General features: G+C 44.5%; 1 protein-coding gene across 7 annotated transcripts in view; it reads left to right on the top strand.

The window, feature by feature from the left end:
* The window catches only part of LOC147117313 (uncharacterized), an 85,773-nt gene that overhangs the window by 9,691 nt on the left and 55,822 nt on the right, over positions 1 to 20,260 (top strand). For all 7 annotated transcript variants that reach the window (XM_085988219.1, XM_085988217.1, XM_085988216.1 and 4 more), the window contains exon 2: positions 1,204 to 1,290. In XM_085988219.1, coding sequence (XP_085844345.1) covers positions 1,216 to 1,290 — 75 coding nt within the window. In that variant the 5' untranslated portion in view covers positions 1,204 to 1,215. The remainder of the gene's footprint in view (positions 1 to 1,203; positions 1,291 to 20,260) is intronic.

Below are 20,260 nucleotides of genomic sequence, written 5' to 3'. Positions count from 1 at the left end.
GTTAAAAGTTGTTATGGGGAAGACAACTGAAAACAACAACATCCATTTATATACTGCCTTTAATGTAATGAAACACAACTAAGTTCTTTGAAATAAAAGTAGAAAATTTTGGAAATACACAGGTTAATCAGCATCTGTGAAGATTAATGACATTTCAGATGTCTACCCTTTTAATGTTGAAACTTATTGCAGAATCATGCTGCAGTATAAATCACTGCCTTCAGGAAAAGATACATTAATGGCATGGTGACCCTGCAAAAATATTGATACCAAAATTAATATTCTAAAATGTTTGTTTTCCAGTGGTCAATGTGCACTGTAGTAGTTCTTGATATGGTGGATTGTTTCTAATTAATTAAAATAGTTTTAACTGTTTTAAGTTCTGCCCCAGATTTCTGACCCTCTTTCAGGCAAATATTTAGATACTGCAGGTAAAACAACTCTTACATTTTTTTTTTAACTGGAATAAATATCAATGCATCTAACTTTTCCATAGTGTTGCCCCTTGATCTGCATCATAATGTTTAAACAGTAGCTTCACATGATTACAACAACAACAACAACTTGCATTTATATAGCACCTTTTAAAGTAATAAAATGTCCCACGGTGCTTCATAGGAACGTTATCAAACAACATTTGACACTGAGCCACATAAGATGATATTAGGGCATATAAAGAGGTAGGTTTTAAGAAGCATTTTGAAGGAGGAAAGAGAGGCGGAGAGGTTTAGGGAGTAAATTACAGAGCTTAGGTCCTCGGCAGCTGAAGGCATGGCCGCCAATGGTGGAGCAATTAAAATCAGGAATGTGCAAGAGGTCAGAATTGGAGGGATTTGAAAACAAGGATGAGAATTTTAAAATCGAGGCTTTGTTCAACCGGGGGCCAATGTTTGTCAGCGAGCACATGGGGTGATGGGTGAACAGGACTTGGAGTGAGTTAGGATACAGGCAGCAGCGTTTTGGATGAGCTTAAGTTTATGGAGGGTGGAAGATGGTAGGCCAGACAGGAGTGCATTAGAATAGTCAAGTCTAGAGGTAACAGAGCACTATATAAAGTGGCAATCTTGTGTTTGGATTAAATATCTTTTGAACCAGTGGGAATGAATGGAGATCTGACATCCTCAAAATAAAGTTTCTTTTTATTTGATCCTATTTTTTCTACTTATGATGAAATAATGAAGTGATATGTCATTGTTTCTTCAGATTTGGAAAATAATGATCATTGCTGGCATAAAATCCCAGTTTGAAGATGGTGGAAGAGATGCCTCTTGTAACAAGTACTGGTGTGACGTAAGTGTTTTCAAATAGATTAACTTTACAACAGTAACTTGCGTTTACTGTTATATAGTGCCTTTAAGATGAAAAAATCATCCAAGGTTTTTCCACAAAAGTGTAAGGGAAAACAGATGCTGAACCAAAGGAGGAAATATTCAGAGGGGTAACCAGAAGATTGGACAAAGCGTTGGATTTTAAGGAATGTTTTAAAGAAGAGGCAGGGGAAAGCTAGAGGAGTTTAGGGAAGCAATTCTAGAGTGTAGGTACGATGCAGCTGAAGGCATGATCATTGATAGTGAGGTAAAAGGATGTGAAGATACACAAGAAGCTGGAGTCAGAGGAATGGAGACTTGGGAGGGAGGGATGGGGTGGGGTTGTAGCGCTGGTGAACATTATAAATATAGTGCAAGGCCACGTCCTGGATGGATTTAAGCACAATTAGAGCAAATGTAGGTCAACGAGGATGAAGATGATGGATGAGTGAGACTTGTTGCAGATAGGATATAGAATCATTCGGCCAATCGTGTCTGCCAGCTCTTTGACAGAGCTCTTCAATTAGTCCCACTCCCCTGGGAACTTGATATTCCTGGCTATGTATTCAGGAAAAGATAGGGAAGGAAAAAAAAGAGGGGTGGCAGTATTGAGCAAAGAAATTATTATAGCACAGGGAAGAGATGATGTACTTGAGGGGTTGATGACAGAGTCTATTTGGTTAGAATTAAGGGACAATAAGAGGAGCTATTGGTATAACTAAAGGCAGATAGTGGAGCAAATTACAGAAAAATGCAAGATAGAGCTATAGAGCAGTGATAATGGGGTCTTCAATTATCCTAATATAGACTGAGATAGTAAAGGGCAAAGAGGGGGAGGAATTCTTTATGTGTAGAAGAGAACGTTCTTGATCAATTTATTTCCAGCCCAATGAGGAAGGAAGCAGTGCTGGGTCTAATTCTGGGGATTAAATGAAGTGGGGCAAGGGAAACATGTTTCAGTCGGAGAGCATCTGGGGAACAGTGATCATAATATTATCAAGTTTATAATAGTTACGGAAAAGGACAAGGAATAATCGAGAGTAAAAATACTTAATTGGAAGAGGGCTAATTTCGATGAGTTAAAAAGGGACCTGGGCCAGGTGGATTGGAATCCAAAAAAATTGTAGGCAAAACAGTAATAGGGCAAAGAGGAGAGATTTCAGGGATAGAGTCGACACATTCCCATGAGGGGGAAATAAAGTGCATCTAAAGCTAGAACTTCCTGGATGACTAAAGATATAGAGATTAAAATGAAACAGAAAAAGGAGGCTTACGAATGTAAAGTTGATAATACCGAAGTAGAGAGCCGATCTAATAAAGGAATGAGGGGCAAAGAGAGTATATGAGAATAGATTAGTGGCTAACATAAAAGGGAACCCAAAAGTCCTTTTTATAAACATATAAAAAGGGTAGTCAAAGGAAGAATGGGGCTGATAACGGACCAAAAAGGAGATCTTGTGGAGGCAGAGGGCACAGTTGAGGTACTAAATGAGTACTTTGCATCTGTCTTTACCTGGAGAGGAGGGTGTAGCAGTAAAGGAGGAGGTAGTAGGGATAGTGGATAGGATAAAAATAGATAAAGTGGAGGTACTCAAAAGGTAGGCAGTAATCAGAAGTAGAAAAGTCACCAGGTCCAAATGGGATGCATCCGAGGCTACCAAGGGAGCATCTGGGGAACAGTGATCATAATATTATCAGGTTTAGAATAGTTACGGAAAAGGACAAGGAACAGTCAAGTGGAAAATGCAGAGGCTCTAGCCACAATCTTCCAATCCTCCTTAAATATGGGCGTGATGGTAGAGGACTGAAGGATGGTAAATGTTACACTGAGTGTTCTCTCTAATTTCAATTTAGGTGCGCGGTCCCTTTAAATTTGTTGCACGGCCACGCATGGGTGGTATCTTTTCCAGCAATGCAGCTGGTAAGTGGCCTGCGCGGGACCTCCCGATCGCTGCACCGCTGCGCAGCTTGGGTGGAATGTTGGTTTCACCCCTGTTCCAAAAAAAAGGGGAGAGCAATAAACCCAGCAACTGCAGGACAGTCAGCTTAACATAGGTGGTGGGGAAACTTTTTGAGACATTTGCCCATAATTTGCAGTCAGCAGCAAAGCAAAGGCATTCACTGCTGGCCCCGAAGTAAGCTTCCCACAAAGATCTCGCGATCTCTAGCATGAAGTTCGGCTTTTCTAACGTTGAAACCAGCAGAGGTTAATGGGGGGTTCCCTAATGCGAGTTGCTCTGGTGTCAACAAGCTGTCTAAGCAGCCAATCAAAATGCAGAATTCACATTAAGTCCGCTCCGTTGATTCTAACTTTTTAAAAAATGTTAGAGAGCAAAAGTAAGATTGGGCTCTACCTGAAATAAAGATGAACAAACTTTTTTTTTAAATAAGTTTTTTTTAAAGTTTCTTAATTTAAAGTTTTATTAAAATGGATAAATTTGACACGCCACAAAATTAAAGTGAGTTTTTCAGGGCCATAAAGCTTGTTTAGCAGTCAATACGCTGTTTAAAACGCCAGTTACACCAAATCCAGAAGGCTCTAACTTTTAATGGAGTATTTAACAGCGATATTACTGCAGAATAGCCGACGTTTTCATCAGTATCCCTGATCTGACAGATAAAATACTGATTACCGGCTTTTGCCGGCGGTGCGCCACAGCGCAGCCAGTATTGGAGCAGTGAATGAGTGACCGCAACTTCAGGATTTTCTCGTTAGGATGCACATGCGCTACATCCTGAAGTTGCGATCAGTTTCAAACGGGTAATAACAATGAACGCTGTTCAATCATAGGATTACATGGGATATACGGCACAGAAACAGGCCATTCGGCCCAACCAGTCCATGCCGGTGTTTATGCTCCACATGAGCATCCTCCCAGATTTAGATGAGGAAATATATCCGCATAACCTTCTATTCCCTCGTGTGCTTGTCTAGCCACCCCTTAAATGCTGGGTGGGTAAATCGCTGTTATTACCCACCGCAAATTCCCGGCCAATATTCCAGGAAAATATTAATTGGCACATAGAAAATTATTGGCTAATAAATATGAAAGTCAGGCAAATCGTTCTTGACTAACTTGATTGCGTTCTTTGATGAATTAATGGAGTATGTTGATGAGGGTAGTGCATTTGATGATGTGTATATGGACTTTCAAAAGGCATTTGACAAAGTACCGTATAGTAGACTTGTAAGCAGGATCAAAGCCCATGGGATTAAAGGGACAGTGGCAGTGTAATACAAACTTGGCTAAGGGACAGAAAGCGGAGAGTAGTGGTGAATGGTTGTTTCAGACTGGAGGAAAGTACACAGTGGTGTTCCCCAGGGATCGATATTGGGACCACTGTTCTTTTTGATATATATTGACCTGGACTTGGGTATACAGGGCATAATTTCAAAATTTGCAGATGACATGAAACTCGGAAATGTAGTAAACAATGAGGAGGATAGTAACAGACTTCAGAAGGACATAGATAGGCTGGTGTAATGGGCAGACATGTGGCAGATGCAAGTTAACATAGAGAAGTATGAAGTGGCACATTTTGGTAGGAAGAGTGAGACAAGGCCACATAAACTAAATGGTACAATTTTAAAGTGGGTGCAGGAACAGAGAGACCTGGGGGTGTATGCACACAAATTTTTGAAGGTGGCAGGACAAGTTGAGAAGGCCTCTTAAAAAAGCATATGGGAGCCTTGCCTTTGTTAATAGAGGCATAGAGTACAAAAGCAAGGAAATTATGTTAAACCTTTTATGAAATACTGGTTAGGCCTCAGCTGGAGTATTTGAGTTCAGTTCTAGGAAGGGTGTCAAGGCCTTGGAGACGGTGCAAAGGAGATTTGTGATTTAGTGATTTACTAGAATGATACTAAGGATGAGCAATTTACAGTTATGTGGAGAAGCTGGGGTTCTTGTCATTGTAATAGAGATGATTAAGAGGATATTTGATAGAGGTGTTCAAAATCTTAAAGAGCTTTGACTGAAAGGGTTGGTAACCAGAGGGCACAGATTTAAGGTGGCTAGGGAAAAAGACAAAAGGTGGTGTTGGAAATGATTTACGCAGTGAGTTTTTTTGATCTGGAATGCAATGCTTGAAAGGGTAGTGAAAGGGCATTCACTAATAACTTTCAAAAGGGAATTGGATAAATACTTGAAGGGGAAAAAGTTTACAGGGATATGGAGACAGAGCTGGGGAATGGACCAATTGGATAGCTCTACCAAGAGCCCGCTGGCACAGGCACGATGGGCCAAATGGCCTCCTGTGCTATATCATTCTATGATTCTACCTCTTTTTTTATCCAATGGATTTCAATGTTGCTAACAAGTCTATTTTGTGGCACTTTATAAAATGCCTTAGAAACATAGAAGATAGGCGCAGGAGTGGGCCATTCAGCCCCTCGAGTCTGTTCCACCATTTAATGAGATCATGACTGATCATCCAAATTCAGTACCCTGTCCCTGCTTTCCCCCCATATCCCTTGATCCCTTTAGCCTTAAGAAATATATCTAACTCCTTCTTGAATATATTTAATGAATTGGCCTCAACTGCCTTCTGTGGTAGAGAATTCCACAGTTTCACCACTCTCTGGGTGAAGAAATTCCTCCTCATCTCTGTCCTAAATGGCTTACCCCTTATCTTTAGACTGTGACCCCTGGTTCTGGACACTTGCCATCGGGAACATCCTTCCTGCATCTAGTTTGTCTAGTCCTGTTAGAATTTTATAAGTTTCAATGAGATCCCCTCTCATTCTTCTAAACTCTGGCGAATACAAGCCCAATCGACCCAATCTCTCTTCATACATCATTCCTGCCATCCCAGGTATCAGTCTGGTGAATCTTCGCTGCACTCCCTCCATGGCAAGAACATCCTTCCTCAGATAAGGCGACCAAAACTGCACACAATACTCAAGGTGTGGTCTCACCAAGGCCCTGTACAACTGCAGCAAGACATCTTTGCTCCTGTACTCGAATCCTCTCGCTATGAAGGCCAACATACCATTTGCCACCTTAACCGCTTGCTGCACCTGCATGCTTACCTTCAGCGACTGGTGCACAAGGACACCCAGGTCTCGTTGCACTTCCCCTTTTCCCAATCTATTGCCATTCGGATAATAATCTGCCTTCCTGTTTTTGCCACCAAAGTGGATAACCTCGCATTTATCCACATTTTGCTGCATCTGCCATGCATCTGCCCAATTACCCAACCTGTCCACATCATACTGGAGTTTCTCTGCATCCTCCTCACAGCACACACGCCCACCCAGCTTTGTGTCGTCTGCAAACTTGGAGATATTACATCTAGTTCCCTCGTCTAGATCATTAATATATATTGTGAATAGCTGGGGTCTAAGGACCGATCCCTGCGGTACCCGACTAGTCACTGCCTGCCACTCGGAAAAAGATTCAGCAAACGAGTCCCGACCAGAGCGGACCTGCAAGCGAGCAGCTGAGGAGTTTCAAAAACCGGCGGCAGTTGGGGAGCGGCGGCTGATTCAGCGAATGAGGCATACCAATTCAACAGGGGAGAGAGGTAAAAAGTAATCAAAGTGTGACGTCACCAGGAAGCAGGTAAGTGATTGGTTGGTGAGTATTTCTCTTTTTTAAACTTTAACTCTGGTTTATAGTTTCTAAGGTCTCTCTAGTGTAGCAGGGACTGTTGGTAAACCAGTTAACTGTAGTGTAATTAGTGGGATTGATTGATTTAATTTAAATTCAATTAATTAAAGGGTAAGTCATGGCAGGACAGCCGGGCCCCGTGATCTGCTCCTCCTGCGATATGTGGGAACTCAGGGACACTTCCTGTGTCCCTGACAACTACATGTGCAGGAAGTGCATCCAGCTGCAGCTACTGACAGACCGCATTGTGGCGCTGGAGCTGCGATTGGATACATACTGGAGCATTCACGATGCTCAGGACATCGTGAATAGCACATTTACGGAGTTGGGCACACCGCAGATAGAGGTTGGACAGGAAGAAAGGGAATGGGTGACCAACAGGCAGAGTACTAGGCGCAGACAGGTAGTGCAGGGGTCCCCTGTGGCCATCCCCCTCTCCAACAGATACACCACTTTGAGTACTGTTGGGGGGGATGGCTTATCAGAGGAAGGCAGCAGCAGCCAACTTCCTGGCATCAGGGGTGGCTCTGCTGCACAGAATGGGAGGAAAAAGAGGGGTAGAGCTATAGTAATAGGGGATTCAATTGTAAGGGGAATAGATAGGCGTTTCTGCGACCGCAAACGAGACTCCAGGATGGTGTGTTGCCTCCCCGGTGCAAAGGTCAAGGATGTCTCCGAGCGGCTGCAGAACATCTTGGAAGGGGAGGGTGAACAGCCAGTTGTCGTGCTGCATATAGGCACCAACGATATAGGTAAAAAGCGGGATGAGGTCCTAAAAGCAGAATACAGGGAGTTAGGAGATAAATTAAAAAAACAGGACCTCAAAGGTAGTAATCTCAGGATTGCTACCAGTGCCACGTGCTAGTCAGAGTAGAAATAGAAGGATACTTCAGATGAATACGTGGCTAGAGGAATGGTGCCAGGGGGAGGGATTCAAGTTCCTGGGACATTGGAACCGGTTCTGGGGGAGGTGGGACCAGTTCAAACTGGACGGTTTGCACCTGGGCAGGGCTGGAACTGATGTCCCAGGGGGAGTGTTTGCTAGTGCTGTGGGGGAGGGTTTAAACTAAAATGGAAGGGGGTTGGGAACCTGAGCAGGGAGACAGAGGAAAGGGAAACAAGGATAAAAGCAAAAGATAGGAAGGAGAAAAACAAAAGTGGCAGTCAGAGAAATCAACGGTTTAAATCAAACATGGCCACAGTAAATAATAATCCTAATAGGTCTAAGAGCGTAAAAAAAACAAGCCTGAAGGCTTTGTGTGTTAATGCGAGGAGCATTTGTAATAAGGTGGATGAATTGGCTGCGCAAGTAGAAGTAAACAAATACGATTTGGTTGGGATTACGGAAACGTGGCTCAAGGAAGTCCAGGACTGGGAACTCAACATACAGGGGTATTCGATATTCAGGAAAGGTAGGCAAAAAGGAAAGGGAGGTGGGGTAGCATTATTGGTTAAAGAAGGGATTAACACAATTGTAATGAAGGATATTAGCTCTGATGAGGTGGAATCTGTATGGGTAGAATTGAGAAATACTAACGGGGAAAAAACGTTAGTGGGAGTGGTTTATAGACCTCCAAACAGTAAAGCGGAGGTTGGGGATGGCATTAAAAGGGAAATTAAAGAAGCGTGCAATAAGGGCACAGCAGTCATCATGGGTGACTTTAATCTACATATAGATTGGGCCAACCAAATTAGTAACAATACTGTGGAGGAGGAATTCCTGGAGTGTTTACGGGATGGTTTCCTGGACCAATATGTCGAGGAACCAACCAGAGATCAGGCCATCTTAGACTGGGTATTACGTAACGAGAAAGGATTAATTAGCAATCTTGTTGTACGAGGCCCCTTGGGTCGGAGCGATCATAATATGATCGAATTCTTCATTAAGATGGAGAATGAAGTAGTTAACATAGAGATAGGAACAGGAGTAGGCCATTCGGCCCTTCGAGCCTGCTCCGCCATTCAATGAGATCATGGCTGATCCTCGTCTGAGATCATAGCTGATCTTACCAGTTCAGTACCCCGTCCCCGCCTTTTCTCCGTAACCCTTAATCCCCTTAGCCTTCAGAAATATATCCAATTCTCTCTTGAAAATATTTATTGAATTAGCCTTCACAGCCCTCTGTGGCAGGGAATTCCACAGGCTCACCACTCTTTGAGTGAAGAAATTCTTCCTCATCTCTGTTTTAAATGATTTGCCCGCTATTTTTAGACTGTGGCCCCTGGTTCTGTGCTCCCCGGCCATTGGAAACATTCTCTCTGAATTCAGCCTGTCCAGGCCTGCCATAATTTTATATGTTTCGATGAGATCCCCTCTCAATCTTCTAAACTCCAGTGAGTACAAGCCCAAACTATTTAATCTCTCTTCGTAGGTCATTCCCGCCATTCCAGGTATCAGCCTGGTGAATCGCCGTTGCACTCTTTCCATGGCAAGAACATCCTTCCGCAGATGGGGCGACCAAAACTGTACACAATACTCCAGATGCGGTCTCACCAGCACCTTGTACAGCTGTAGTAAGGTATCCCTATTCCTATACTCGAACCCCCTTGATATGAAGGCCAACATACCATTTGCCTTCTTAATCGCCTGTTGCACCTGCATGCTCTCCTTCAGTGACTGGTGCACAAGAACACCCAGGTCCCTCTGCACTTCCCCATCTCCCAATCTATTGCCATTTAGATAATAATCTACCCTCCTGTTTTTACCCCCAAAGTGGATAACCTCGCATTTATCCACATTATAGTGCATCTGCCACGTATCCGCCCATTCCCCCAACCTGTCCAAATCGCACTGTAGCCTCCTGACATCCTCATCAGAGCCCACCCCTCCTCCTAGTTTAGTGTCGTCAGCGAATTTGGAAATATTGCATCCAATTCCCTGATCCAGATCATTTATATATATTGTGAACAGCTGGGGTCCCAGGACAGATCCTTGCGGCACCCCGCTGGTCACTGCCTGCCACTCTGAAAACGAGCCGTTTATTCCAACTCTCTGTTTTCTATCCGCCAGCCAGTTCTCTATCCACGTTAATACTTTGCCCCCAATCCCATGAGCCTTAATTTTGCATGACAATCTTTTGTGTGGAACCTTATCGAAGGCTTTCTGGAAGTCAAGGTACACCACATCCACTGGCTCTCCCCCATCTATTTTACCAGTTACTTCCTCAAAAAATTCCAGCAGATTAGTCAAACACGATTTACACTTTGTAAATCCATGTTGACTCTGTCCGATCCTTTCCCCATTTGTCAAGTGCTCCGCTATTTTATCCTTAATAATGGACTCTAGCATTTTGCCCACAACCGATGTAAGGCTTACTGGTCTATAATTCCCTGCTTTCTCTCTACCCCCCTTTTTAAATATTGGGGTAACATTAGCTACCCTCCAATCCACGGGTACTGTTCCCGAGTCAATGGAGTTCCGGAAGATGATCCTTAGAGCATCTGCTATCTCCAGGGCCACCTCCTTAAGTACCCTAGGATGTAGTTTATCAGGCCCCGGGGATTTGTCGGCCTTCAGTCCCCTCAACTTACCCAACACCATATCCCTAGAGATACTAATTTCTGTCAGCTCCTCCCTCTCATTAGTCCCTATGTTTGCCGATATTCCTGGGAGGTTATTTGTGTCCTCCTTTGTGAATACAGAACCAAAGTATGAGTTTAATTGGTCTGCCATTTCCTTATTCTCCATTATATATTCTCCCGAATCGGACTGCAGGGGACCGACTTGGGATTTTACCAGTCTTTTCCTCCTGATATACCGATAAAAGCTTTTGCAGTCTGTCTTTATTTTTGCTGCAAGTTTACTTTCGTATTCTATTTTCCCCTTCCTGATTAATCCCTTTGTCCTCTTCTGCTGTATCCTGTACTGCCCCCAATCTTCCGGTCTGGTGCTTTTTTTTGCCAGTTGATATGCCCTTTTTTTTGATTTTATGCTGTCCCTAATTTCCCTCGTTATCCACGGTTGAGTCACCTTTTTAGGTTTATTTTTATGCCAAACCGGTATAAACATGTTCTGGAATTCTTCCATTCTATCTTTGAATGCTTGCCATTGTCTATCCACTGTCAATCCCCCCAGAAACACCACCCAATCAATCTTACCCAATTCCCGTCTCATACCCTCGTAATTCCCTTTATTTAAGTTCTGGACCTTAGTCTCTGATTCAATTTCCTCACTCTCCATCTCGACTGAGAGCTCGATCATATTATGATCGCTCTGACCCAAGGGGCCTCGTACAAGAAGATTGGTGATAAGTCCCTTCTCATTGCACAATACCCAGTCTAAAATGGCCTGATCTCGAGTCGGCTCCTCGACATATTGGTCCAGATAACCGTCCCGAAAACATTCCAGGAATTCCTCCTCCTCAGAATTTTTACTAGTTGACTCAGAGACTAGGGTCCTCAATTTAAATAAAGGAAACGACGATGGTCTGAGGAGCGAGTTGGGTAGGATTGATTGGGGAATGGCACTCAAAGGGTTGACGGTGGATAGGCAATGGCAAACATTCAAAGACCGAATGGATGAACTACAGAATTTGTTCATCCCAGTTTGGCATAAAAATAAAACAAAGAAGGTGACCCAACCGTGGCTAACAAGGGAAATTTGGGATAGCATAAGGTCCAAGGAGAGGACATATAAATTGGCCAGAAAAAGCAATAATCCTGAGGATTGGGAGCAGTTTAGGATTCAACAAAGGAGGACAAAGGGATTAATTAAGAAAGGGAAAATAGAATATGAGAGTAAGCTTTCAGGGAACATAAAAACTGACTAAAAGCTTTTATAGATATGTGAAGAGAAAAAGATTGGTGAAGTCAAGCGTAGGTCCCTTGCAGTCAGAATCGGGGGAATTTATAATGGGGAACAAAGAAATGGCAGACCAACTAAATACATATTTTGGTTCTGTCTTCACAAAGGAGGACACAAATAACCTCCCAGAGATGCCGGGGAACATAGGGTCTGATGAAAGGGTGGAACTGAAAGAAATCAGTATTTGTAGGGAAATGGTGTTAGGAAAATTGATGGGACTGAAGGCCGATAAATCCCCAGGGCCTGATAATCTACATCCCAGGGTACTTAAGGAAGTGGCCCTAGAAATAGTAGATGCATTGCTGGTCATCTTCCAGAACTCTATAGACTCTGGAACGGTACCCATGGATTGGCAGGTAGCTAATGTTACCCCACTGTTCAAAAAAGGTGGTAGAGAAAAGGCGGGGAATTCTAGACCGGTAAGCTTGACATCGGTAGTGGGGAAAATGCTAGAGTCCATTATAAAAGATGTAATAGCAGAGCACTTGGAAAGCAGCGACTGGATCGGACAAAGTCGACATGGATTTACAAAAGGTAAATCATGCTTGACTAATCTACTGGAATTTTTTGAGGATGTAACTGGTAAAATAGATAAGGGAGAACCAGTGGATGTGGTGTATTTGGACTTTCAGAAGGCTTTCGATAAGGTCCCGCATAAGAGATTAGCGTGCAAAATTAAGGCACATGGGATTGGGGGCAAGGTATTGACTTGGATAGAGAACTGGTTGGCGGACAGAAAGCAAAGAGTTGGAATAAACTGGTCGTTTTCCGAGTGGCAGGCAGTGGCTAGTGGGGTACCGCAAGGATCGGTCCTAGGACCCCAGCTGTTCACAATATATATTAATGATCTGGACAAGGGAATTGGATGTAATATCTCCAAATTTGCAGACGACACAAAGCTGGGTGGGAGGGTATGCTGTGAGGAGGATGTCGTTAAACTCCAGTACGATTTGGACAGGTTGGGTGATTTGGCAGAAACATGGCAAATGCACTATAATGTGGATAAATGTGAGGTTATCCACTTTGGTGGCAAAAACAGGAAGGCAGATTATTATTTGAATGGCAATAGATTGGGAGAAGGGGAAGTGCAAAGAGACCTGGGTGTTCTTGTGCACCCGTCGCTAAAGGTAAGTATGCAGGTGCAGCAGGCGGTTAAGAAGGCAAATGGTATGTTGGCCTTCGCAGCAAGAGGGTTCGAGTACAAGAACAAGGATGTCTTGCTGCAGTTGTACAGGGCCTTGGTGAGACCACACCTTCAGTATTGTGTGCAGTTTTGGTCGCCTTACCTGAGGAAGGACGTTCTTGCCAGGGAAGGAGTGCGGCGAAGATTCACCAGGCTGATACCTGGGATGGCAGGAATGACATATGAGGAGAGATTGTGTCGATTGGGCTTATACTCACTGGAGTTTAGAAGATTGAGAGGGGGTCTCATCGAAACCTATAAAATTCTGCCAGGCCTGGACAGACTAGATGCAGGAAGGATGTTTCTGATGGCCGGGGAGTCCAGAACCAGGGGTCATAGTCTAAGGATAGGGGGTAAGCCATTTAGGACTGAAATGAGGAGGAATTTCTTCACCCAGAGAGTGGTGAACCTGTGGAATTCTCTGCCACAGAGGGCGGTGGAGGCCAGTTCATTAAGTGTATTCAAGAAAGAGTTGGATATATTTCTTAAGGCTAACGGGATCAAGGGATATGGGGAGAAGGCAGGGACAGGCTACTGAATTTGGATGATCAGCCATGATCTCATTGAATGGCGGAGCAGGCTCGAAGGGCCGAATGGCCTACTCCTGCTCCTATCTTCTATGTTTCTATGACCCGTTTATTCCAACTCTTTGCTTCCTGTCTGCCAACCAGTTCTCCATCCAAGTCAATACCTTGCCCCCAATCCCATGTGCCTTAACTTTACATGCTACTCTCTTATGCGGGACCTTATCGAAAGCCTTTTGAAAGTCCAAATACACCACATCCACTGGTTCTCCCTTATCTATTTTACTATTACATCCTCAAAAAATTCCAAATTGACTTCACCAATCTTTTTCTCTTCACATATCTATAGAAGCTTTTACAGTCAGTTTTTATGTTCCTTCAAGCTTATTCTCATACTCTATTTCCCCCCCTCTTAATTAATCCCTTTGTCCTCCTTTGCTGAATCCTAAACTGCTCCCAATCCTTAGGTTTGCTGCTTTTTCTGGCCAATTTATATGTCCTCTGCTTGGATCTTATGCTATCCCTAATTTCCCTTGTTAGCCAATGTTGAGTCACCTTTTTTGTTTCATTTTTATGCCAAACAGGGATGAACAAATTCTGTAGTTCATCCATGCGATCTTTAAATGTTTGCCATTGCCTATCCACTGTCAACCCTTTAAGTAACGTTCCCCATTCTATCCTAGCCAACTCGCGCCTCATACCATCGTAGTTTCCTTTATTTAAATTCAGGACACTAGTCTCTGAGTCAACTACTTCACTCTCCATCTTAATGAAGAATTCGATCATATCATGATCGCTCCTCCCCAAGGGGCCTCGCACAAGAAGATTGCTAATTAACCCTTTCTCATTACATAATACCCAGTCTATGATGGCCTGATCTCTAGTTGGTCCCTCGACATATTGGTCCAGGAAACCATCCCGTATACACTCCAGGAATTCCTCCTCCACAGTATTGTTACTAATTTGGTTAGCCCAATCTATATGTAGATTAAAGTCACCCATGATGACTGCTGTGCCCTTATTGCACGTGTCTCTAATTTCCCATTTCATGCCATCCCCAACCTCTCCGTTACTGTTTGGGGTCTGTATACAACTCCCAGTAACGTTTTCTGCCCCATGGTATTTCTCAGTTCTACCCATACAGATTCCACATCATCAGAGCTAATATCCTTCCTTACTATTGTGTTAATCTCTTTAATCAGCAATGCTACCCCACCTCCTTTTTGCCTGTCTTTCCTGAATATTGAATACCCCTGGATGTTGAATTCCCAGCCTTGGTCACCCTGGAGCCATGTCTCCGTAATCCCAATTACAGGAAACTCTGGTATCCGGGACCGGGATGGTGCCGGTTGATTAAAAATTCCGGATGATGGAGAGGGTTATCTACCGAGGCTATTTTTAACAAACAAAAATTAAAAAATCAAGAAATGTGCAGTATAATTGAGTCCTCACCTACAGAATGTTGTGTTAAATGGACAGTGGAAGATGCTTGATTCAGTACAGTACTGCCAGTTGAGGGTGATCCATAGCTCTTTAATTAAAAATGGCGGATCGGAAGAGACTGCCGGCAGTGCAGGAGACACGCAGAAAAATGGCGGATCAGAAGAGACTGCCGGCAGCACGGGAGAGTCAGATTCCTGTTATGGAGGTGTTCGGACTTCCGACAGTGCCAAGAAGCCGAGTAGTGGCAGTTTGGAGAACTACCCCCACTGACTAAACCGGCCACCACGGGAGACTCAGACTCGGACTCGGCAACATTTCCGGTTATTGAGGTGTTGTTTTCGGAGTATGAATTTTGCCGGTTAATAGAGAATTCCGGATATTTAGGTGCCGTTTAAACGAGTTTCCTGTATATCATATCCGTTTACATCTATTTGAGCAGCTAATTCATCCACCTTATTACGAATGCTCCTCGCATTAAGACCAGGGAGGCAACATACCATCCTGGAGTCTCGTTTGCGGCCGCAGAAACGCGTATCTATTCCCCTTACAATAGAGTCCCCTATTACTATAGCTCTCCCGCCCGCTCTTTTTCCTCCCGTCCTGTGCAGCAGAACCACCCATGGTGCCAGGAAGTTGGCTGCTGCTGCCTTCCCCCGATAAGCCATCTCCCTCAACAATATCTGAAGCGGTTTGAGAGGGGGATGGCCACAGGGAACCCCTGCACGACCTGCTTGCACTTACTACTTTGCCTGGCGGTCACCCATTCCCTTCCTGCCTGTGCAGCCTTTACCTGCGGTGTGACCAACTGATCAAATGTGCTATCCACAACATCCTCAGCATTGCGAATGCATCCATTCGCAGCTCCAGCGCCGCAATGCGGTCTGCCAGTAGCTGCAGCTGGATACACTTCCCACACACATGGTGAAGGTCCATATACAGGAAACTTTGTGCTATCCGGCACTGACGGGACCGAGCTGCTGCCGTTCCCTCAAAACTGCCGTACACTCCAGAGCTAATGTTGAAACATACGGAGATTTTCATCTCCGTATGAATCAACAAACCCTGTAGCCTCTAAACAGTCGGCAAGCGTCTCTAGCTGAAGCTGTTGCTTAGCTACAGACGTTGCAGAGCTTGACTGTTCAAAAAAAAGCAAAGAAAAGAAACGAAAAGAATAAAAAACGGCTCCTGATTTTTGCCGGTGGCTCGAGCTTGCCGGACGGTTCGCCTCCGGATAACACAAAGTTTCCTGTACCCAAAATAAAAACAATAAATGCCGGAAATACTCAGTGAAGCGAGATACAGAGTTAACGTTTCAGGTCGGTAACCTTTCATCAGAACTGGAAAAAGTTAGAGATGTAACAAATTTTAAGCAAGGACAGGGAAAGGGAGGAAAGAACAAAAGGGAAGGTCTGATAGGGTGGTCGGCGGGAGGGATTAAAAAACAAAAGGGATGATAGTACAGGGCAAAAGGAGATGGTAATGGGACAAGTAAAGGAACAAAAGATGGGTATAGAAGAGGTGTAAATGGGAATAGCAGAACTCATCAACGGCTGCGAAAAAATGGGGGCAGAGGTTATGATCTTAAATTGTTGAACTCGATGTTGAGTCCGGAAGGCTGTAAAGTATCTAATTGAAAGATGATGAGGTGCTATTCCTCGAGCTTACGTTGATATTCATTGGAACAGTGTAGAAGGCCGAAGACAGGTCATAGTGGGAGTGGAGTACAGAATTAAAGTGACAGGCGACCAGAAGCTCGGGGTCACGCTTGCGGACTGAACGAGGTGTTCCACAAAGCAGTCACCTGATTTGCGTTTGGTCTCCCCAATGTAGAAGAGTGTGTGTTGGAGGTGATTGAGAAGTGGACCAGGGTGTCCAGAGGGAATGGTCCCTTCAGAATGCTGAGACTGGAGGGGAAGATGTGTTTGGTGGTGGGATCACGCTGGAAACGGCGGATGGTGAGCTGTTGAATATGGAGGCTGGTGGGGTGGAAGGTGAGGACAAGGAGAACCCTGTCATGATTCTGGGAGGGAGGGGAAGGGGTGAGGGCAGATGTGCGGGAAATGGAACAGACTCGATCGAGGCCCCTGTCAACCATGGTGGAGGGGAATCCTCGGTTGAGGAAAAAGGAAGACCTATTGGAAGCACTGTTGTGAAAGATGCGGCAGATACCCAACACCAGCTGCACTACCTTCATCGCCCCTCCATTAATTCATCGAAGAACTCAAATCAAGTTTGTCAGACACTATTTGCCTCTAACAAATCCATGTTTGTTGTCATTTATTAACCCATGTTGTTTGAAGTGACAATTCATTTTGTCCTGAATTATGGTCTCTAGACCTTTCCCTACCACTGATGTTGGGCTGACTGGCCTGTAGCCATCTGGTTTATCTCCTTTTTTGAACAGGGGTGTAACATTTGCAATCCTCTAGTTGTCTGGCAACACCCCCATATCCAAGGAGGATTGAAAGATTGTGGCCAAGGCCTCTGCTATTTCCACCCTTGCTTCCCTCAGCAAGCTAGGATGTATTCCATCTGGACCGGGTGACTTTTCTATCTTAAATCTGCGTCCTCTGGTTACTGATCCTTCTGCCACTGGAAACCTTTTAAGTATCTCTTTATCTGTTTTTATCCTATCCAATTTCTCTTCCTTCTCCTTCTTTACTGTCACATTGGCAGCATCCTTTTCTTTTGTGAAGACAAATGCAAGGTACAGGTTTTGTACCTCATGCCCTCTGCCTCTACAAGAATATTTCCTTTTTGGTCCCTAATTGGCCCCACCTTTCCTTTGACTACTATTAATTAACAATTTATTTGAGTTTTATATTGTGTTTAGCAACCCCCCCTCCTCCTCACCCTCGCGCAGGGGGGACTCGGGGCCTGAAGCTGAAAAAATTTCTCTCTCTCTCTCTCTCTTTCTTCCCTCTCTCTCTCTCTCCTTCTCCTCTTCCCTCTCTCTCTCTCCCCTTCTCCTCTTCCCTCTCTCTCCTTCGCCTCTTCCCTCTCTCCTCTTCCCTCTCTCTCCTTCTCCTCTTCCCTCTCTGTCTCTCTCTACTTCCCCCTCTCAGGTGTCGCGGACGGAGCGCGGGCGCGCCGCCCGAAGTTTCCCGCTCGCTAACGGCCTTGCCGGCTCCCGCGGGCCGCTCGCACTGACTGCGCATGCGCCGCCCGCACTCACCGCGCATGCGCCGCCCGCACTCACCGCGCATGCGCTGCCCGCCCGCCCGCAGCGGCCGTCCATCAGCCGCGCGATACGCGGGGGACCTCAGCAACGGCACCGGACCTCAGGCGCTAGGCAGGGGGAGGGGCCAGAGAGAGGGACAGAGGGGAGTGGGGGAGGGGAGGGGTGGGGGAGAGGGAGACGGGGAGGGGGGGGAGGGAGAGCGGGGAGGGAGGGATAGGACAGGGAGAGGACATGACAGGGAGAGGGGGGACACACAGGGGCAGGGAGACCAAACGCCCCAAAATTGCCCTCGCGCCCCAAAATTGCCCTCGCAACGCGGGGCTCCCCAGCTAGTATGTTTATAAACTAATTGGGTATTTCCTTTTATGTTACCCACTAATCTTTTCTCCTCATTGCTTTTGTTAGTTCTCCCCTGCACTTTCTGTATTCTGCTTGATTGTCTACTGTATTATGAACCTGACATTTATCATAAGCCTCCTTTTTCTGTATCATTTGAATCTCAATTTCTTTAGTCACTGAGAGCTCTATCTTTGGATGCCCTTACTTTCCCCCTCATAGGAATATGTTTAGTCTGTACCTGAACTATGTCCTCCTTGAAGGCCTCCCATTGCTTATTTACTGTTTTACGAACATCAAAACAATGACGGTCAGGGAAAGATCCTCTGGTCGATCCAGACTGTTCCACAATTTTGTGTATCACAATATATACACTCCACCCACCCAAAAACATGTCATCTCCTGGGAGAGGGGTAAAAACCAGATTAAAAACTCTGGCCAATTTGGATGGGGGGGCAGGGGAATCTGGGTACTTTCCTCTCTGACCACCATAGGCGATCAAAACTAGTCCAGGAGATCACTCTGGCCCTGAGTTCCTTGTACTTACTTTTTATAAAAGGTGATCTCTGCCCCAGCCAGAAACAAGTGGGGCTCTCGTTTAAAGGAATTCAGCGATTTGGCGTCCACAACATGAGTTGGCAGCCTGTTCCAGAGGTCCACTATTCTCTGGGAATAGAAGCACCTTGTGACATCTAACCTAGATCTGGCCTTGTACAACTTAAAATTGTGACCCCAGTCCTCCCTAATCTATTTATTTAATTGGAACAAACTGTCAACTTGAACACAATCTATTCCCTTCATCATCTTGTAACCCATGATCAGGTTGCCCCTTAGTTTACGCTTCTCCAAAGTGTAGGGTCCCAACTCTTTTAGCCTATCTTGATAATCAAGATCCGCCTGAAGCAGCAGAGCATCATCTACAGTCCTAACACATGCACAGATCTTGGTATAATCTACAAATTTGCAGATCGTGCCCCAAGACCTACATCTAGATCATTAATAAAAATAGTAAAGAGCAACGTCCCGAACACTGATTCCTGCGGGACACCAGTGGTGACTGGTCTCCAACACCGATCCCTAAATCCATCTATAACTACTTTCTGTCTACGTCCTTCCAGCCAGTTCTCAATCCTGCTCAATATATTACCACTAATACCAGAGGGTTCAATCTTGTGGAGAAGCCTCTTGTGTGGTACCTTATCAAAAGCTTTTTTGGAAGTCTAAGTAGACAATGTCTACTGGGCTTCCCTCATCCACCATCTTGGTGACGTCTTTTTAAAAAAATACAATCAAATTTATAAGACCTTTTTATGAAGCCATGTTAGATGTTCCAAGTAATCATATATTGCATCCCTAATGACTCCCTCAAGCATCTGTCCTATTCCTGATGTCAAACTAATGGGCCTATTATTACCCAGCTCTGTCTTGTCACCTTTTTTTAAAGACAGGGACTACATTAACCTCCTTTCAGTCTATGGGAACCGTCCCAGAGTGCAGTGAGTTATTAAAAATAGGGCTCGCACAGTACCTATCCTGCCACCCTGAAGACCCTGGGGTGGATATCATCTGGCCCAAATGCACTATCTATTTTCAAGTTCTAATTCTATCTAAAACAATATGTTCATCTCTGTTAGTTTTATCATCATTAAATTCTAATAATATTAACAGTCAAATATTGTCTTCACGAGTGAAGACAGATGTAAAGTACTCATTTAATATTTCTGCCATACCGAGTCCTTCGTAACCTGTCCTTGAACTTCCTTCAGTTGGCCAAATGCCCAATACAGTCTTTGACCATTTTCTAACTCTTCACATAACTGAAAAAGCTTTTCCTGTTACTTCCACAATTGTCTATAATCCTCTTTTTCAT

The sequence above is a fragment of the Somniosus microcephalus genome, chromosome 5, assembly GCF_052327205.1.
Source record: "Somniosus microcephalus isolate GS21.2 chromosome 5, FLI_Smic_1.0, whole genome shotgun sequence".
Lineage (NCBI taxonomy): Eukaryota > Metazoa > Chordata > Chondrichthyes > Squaliformes > Somniosidae > Somniosus > Somniosus microcephalus.
Note: the sequence above shows the minus strand (reverse complement) of the source record. Positions and strands in the feature narration are given on the sequence as shown.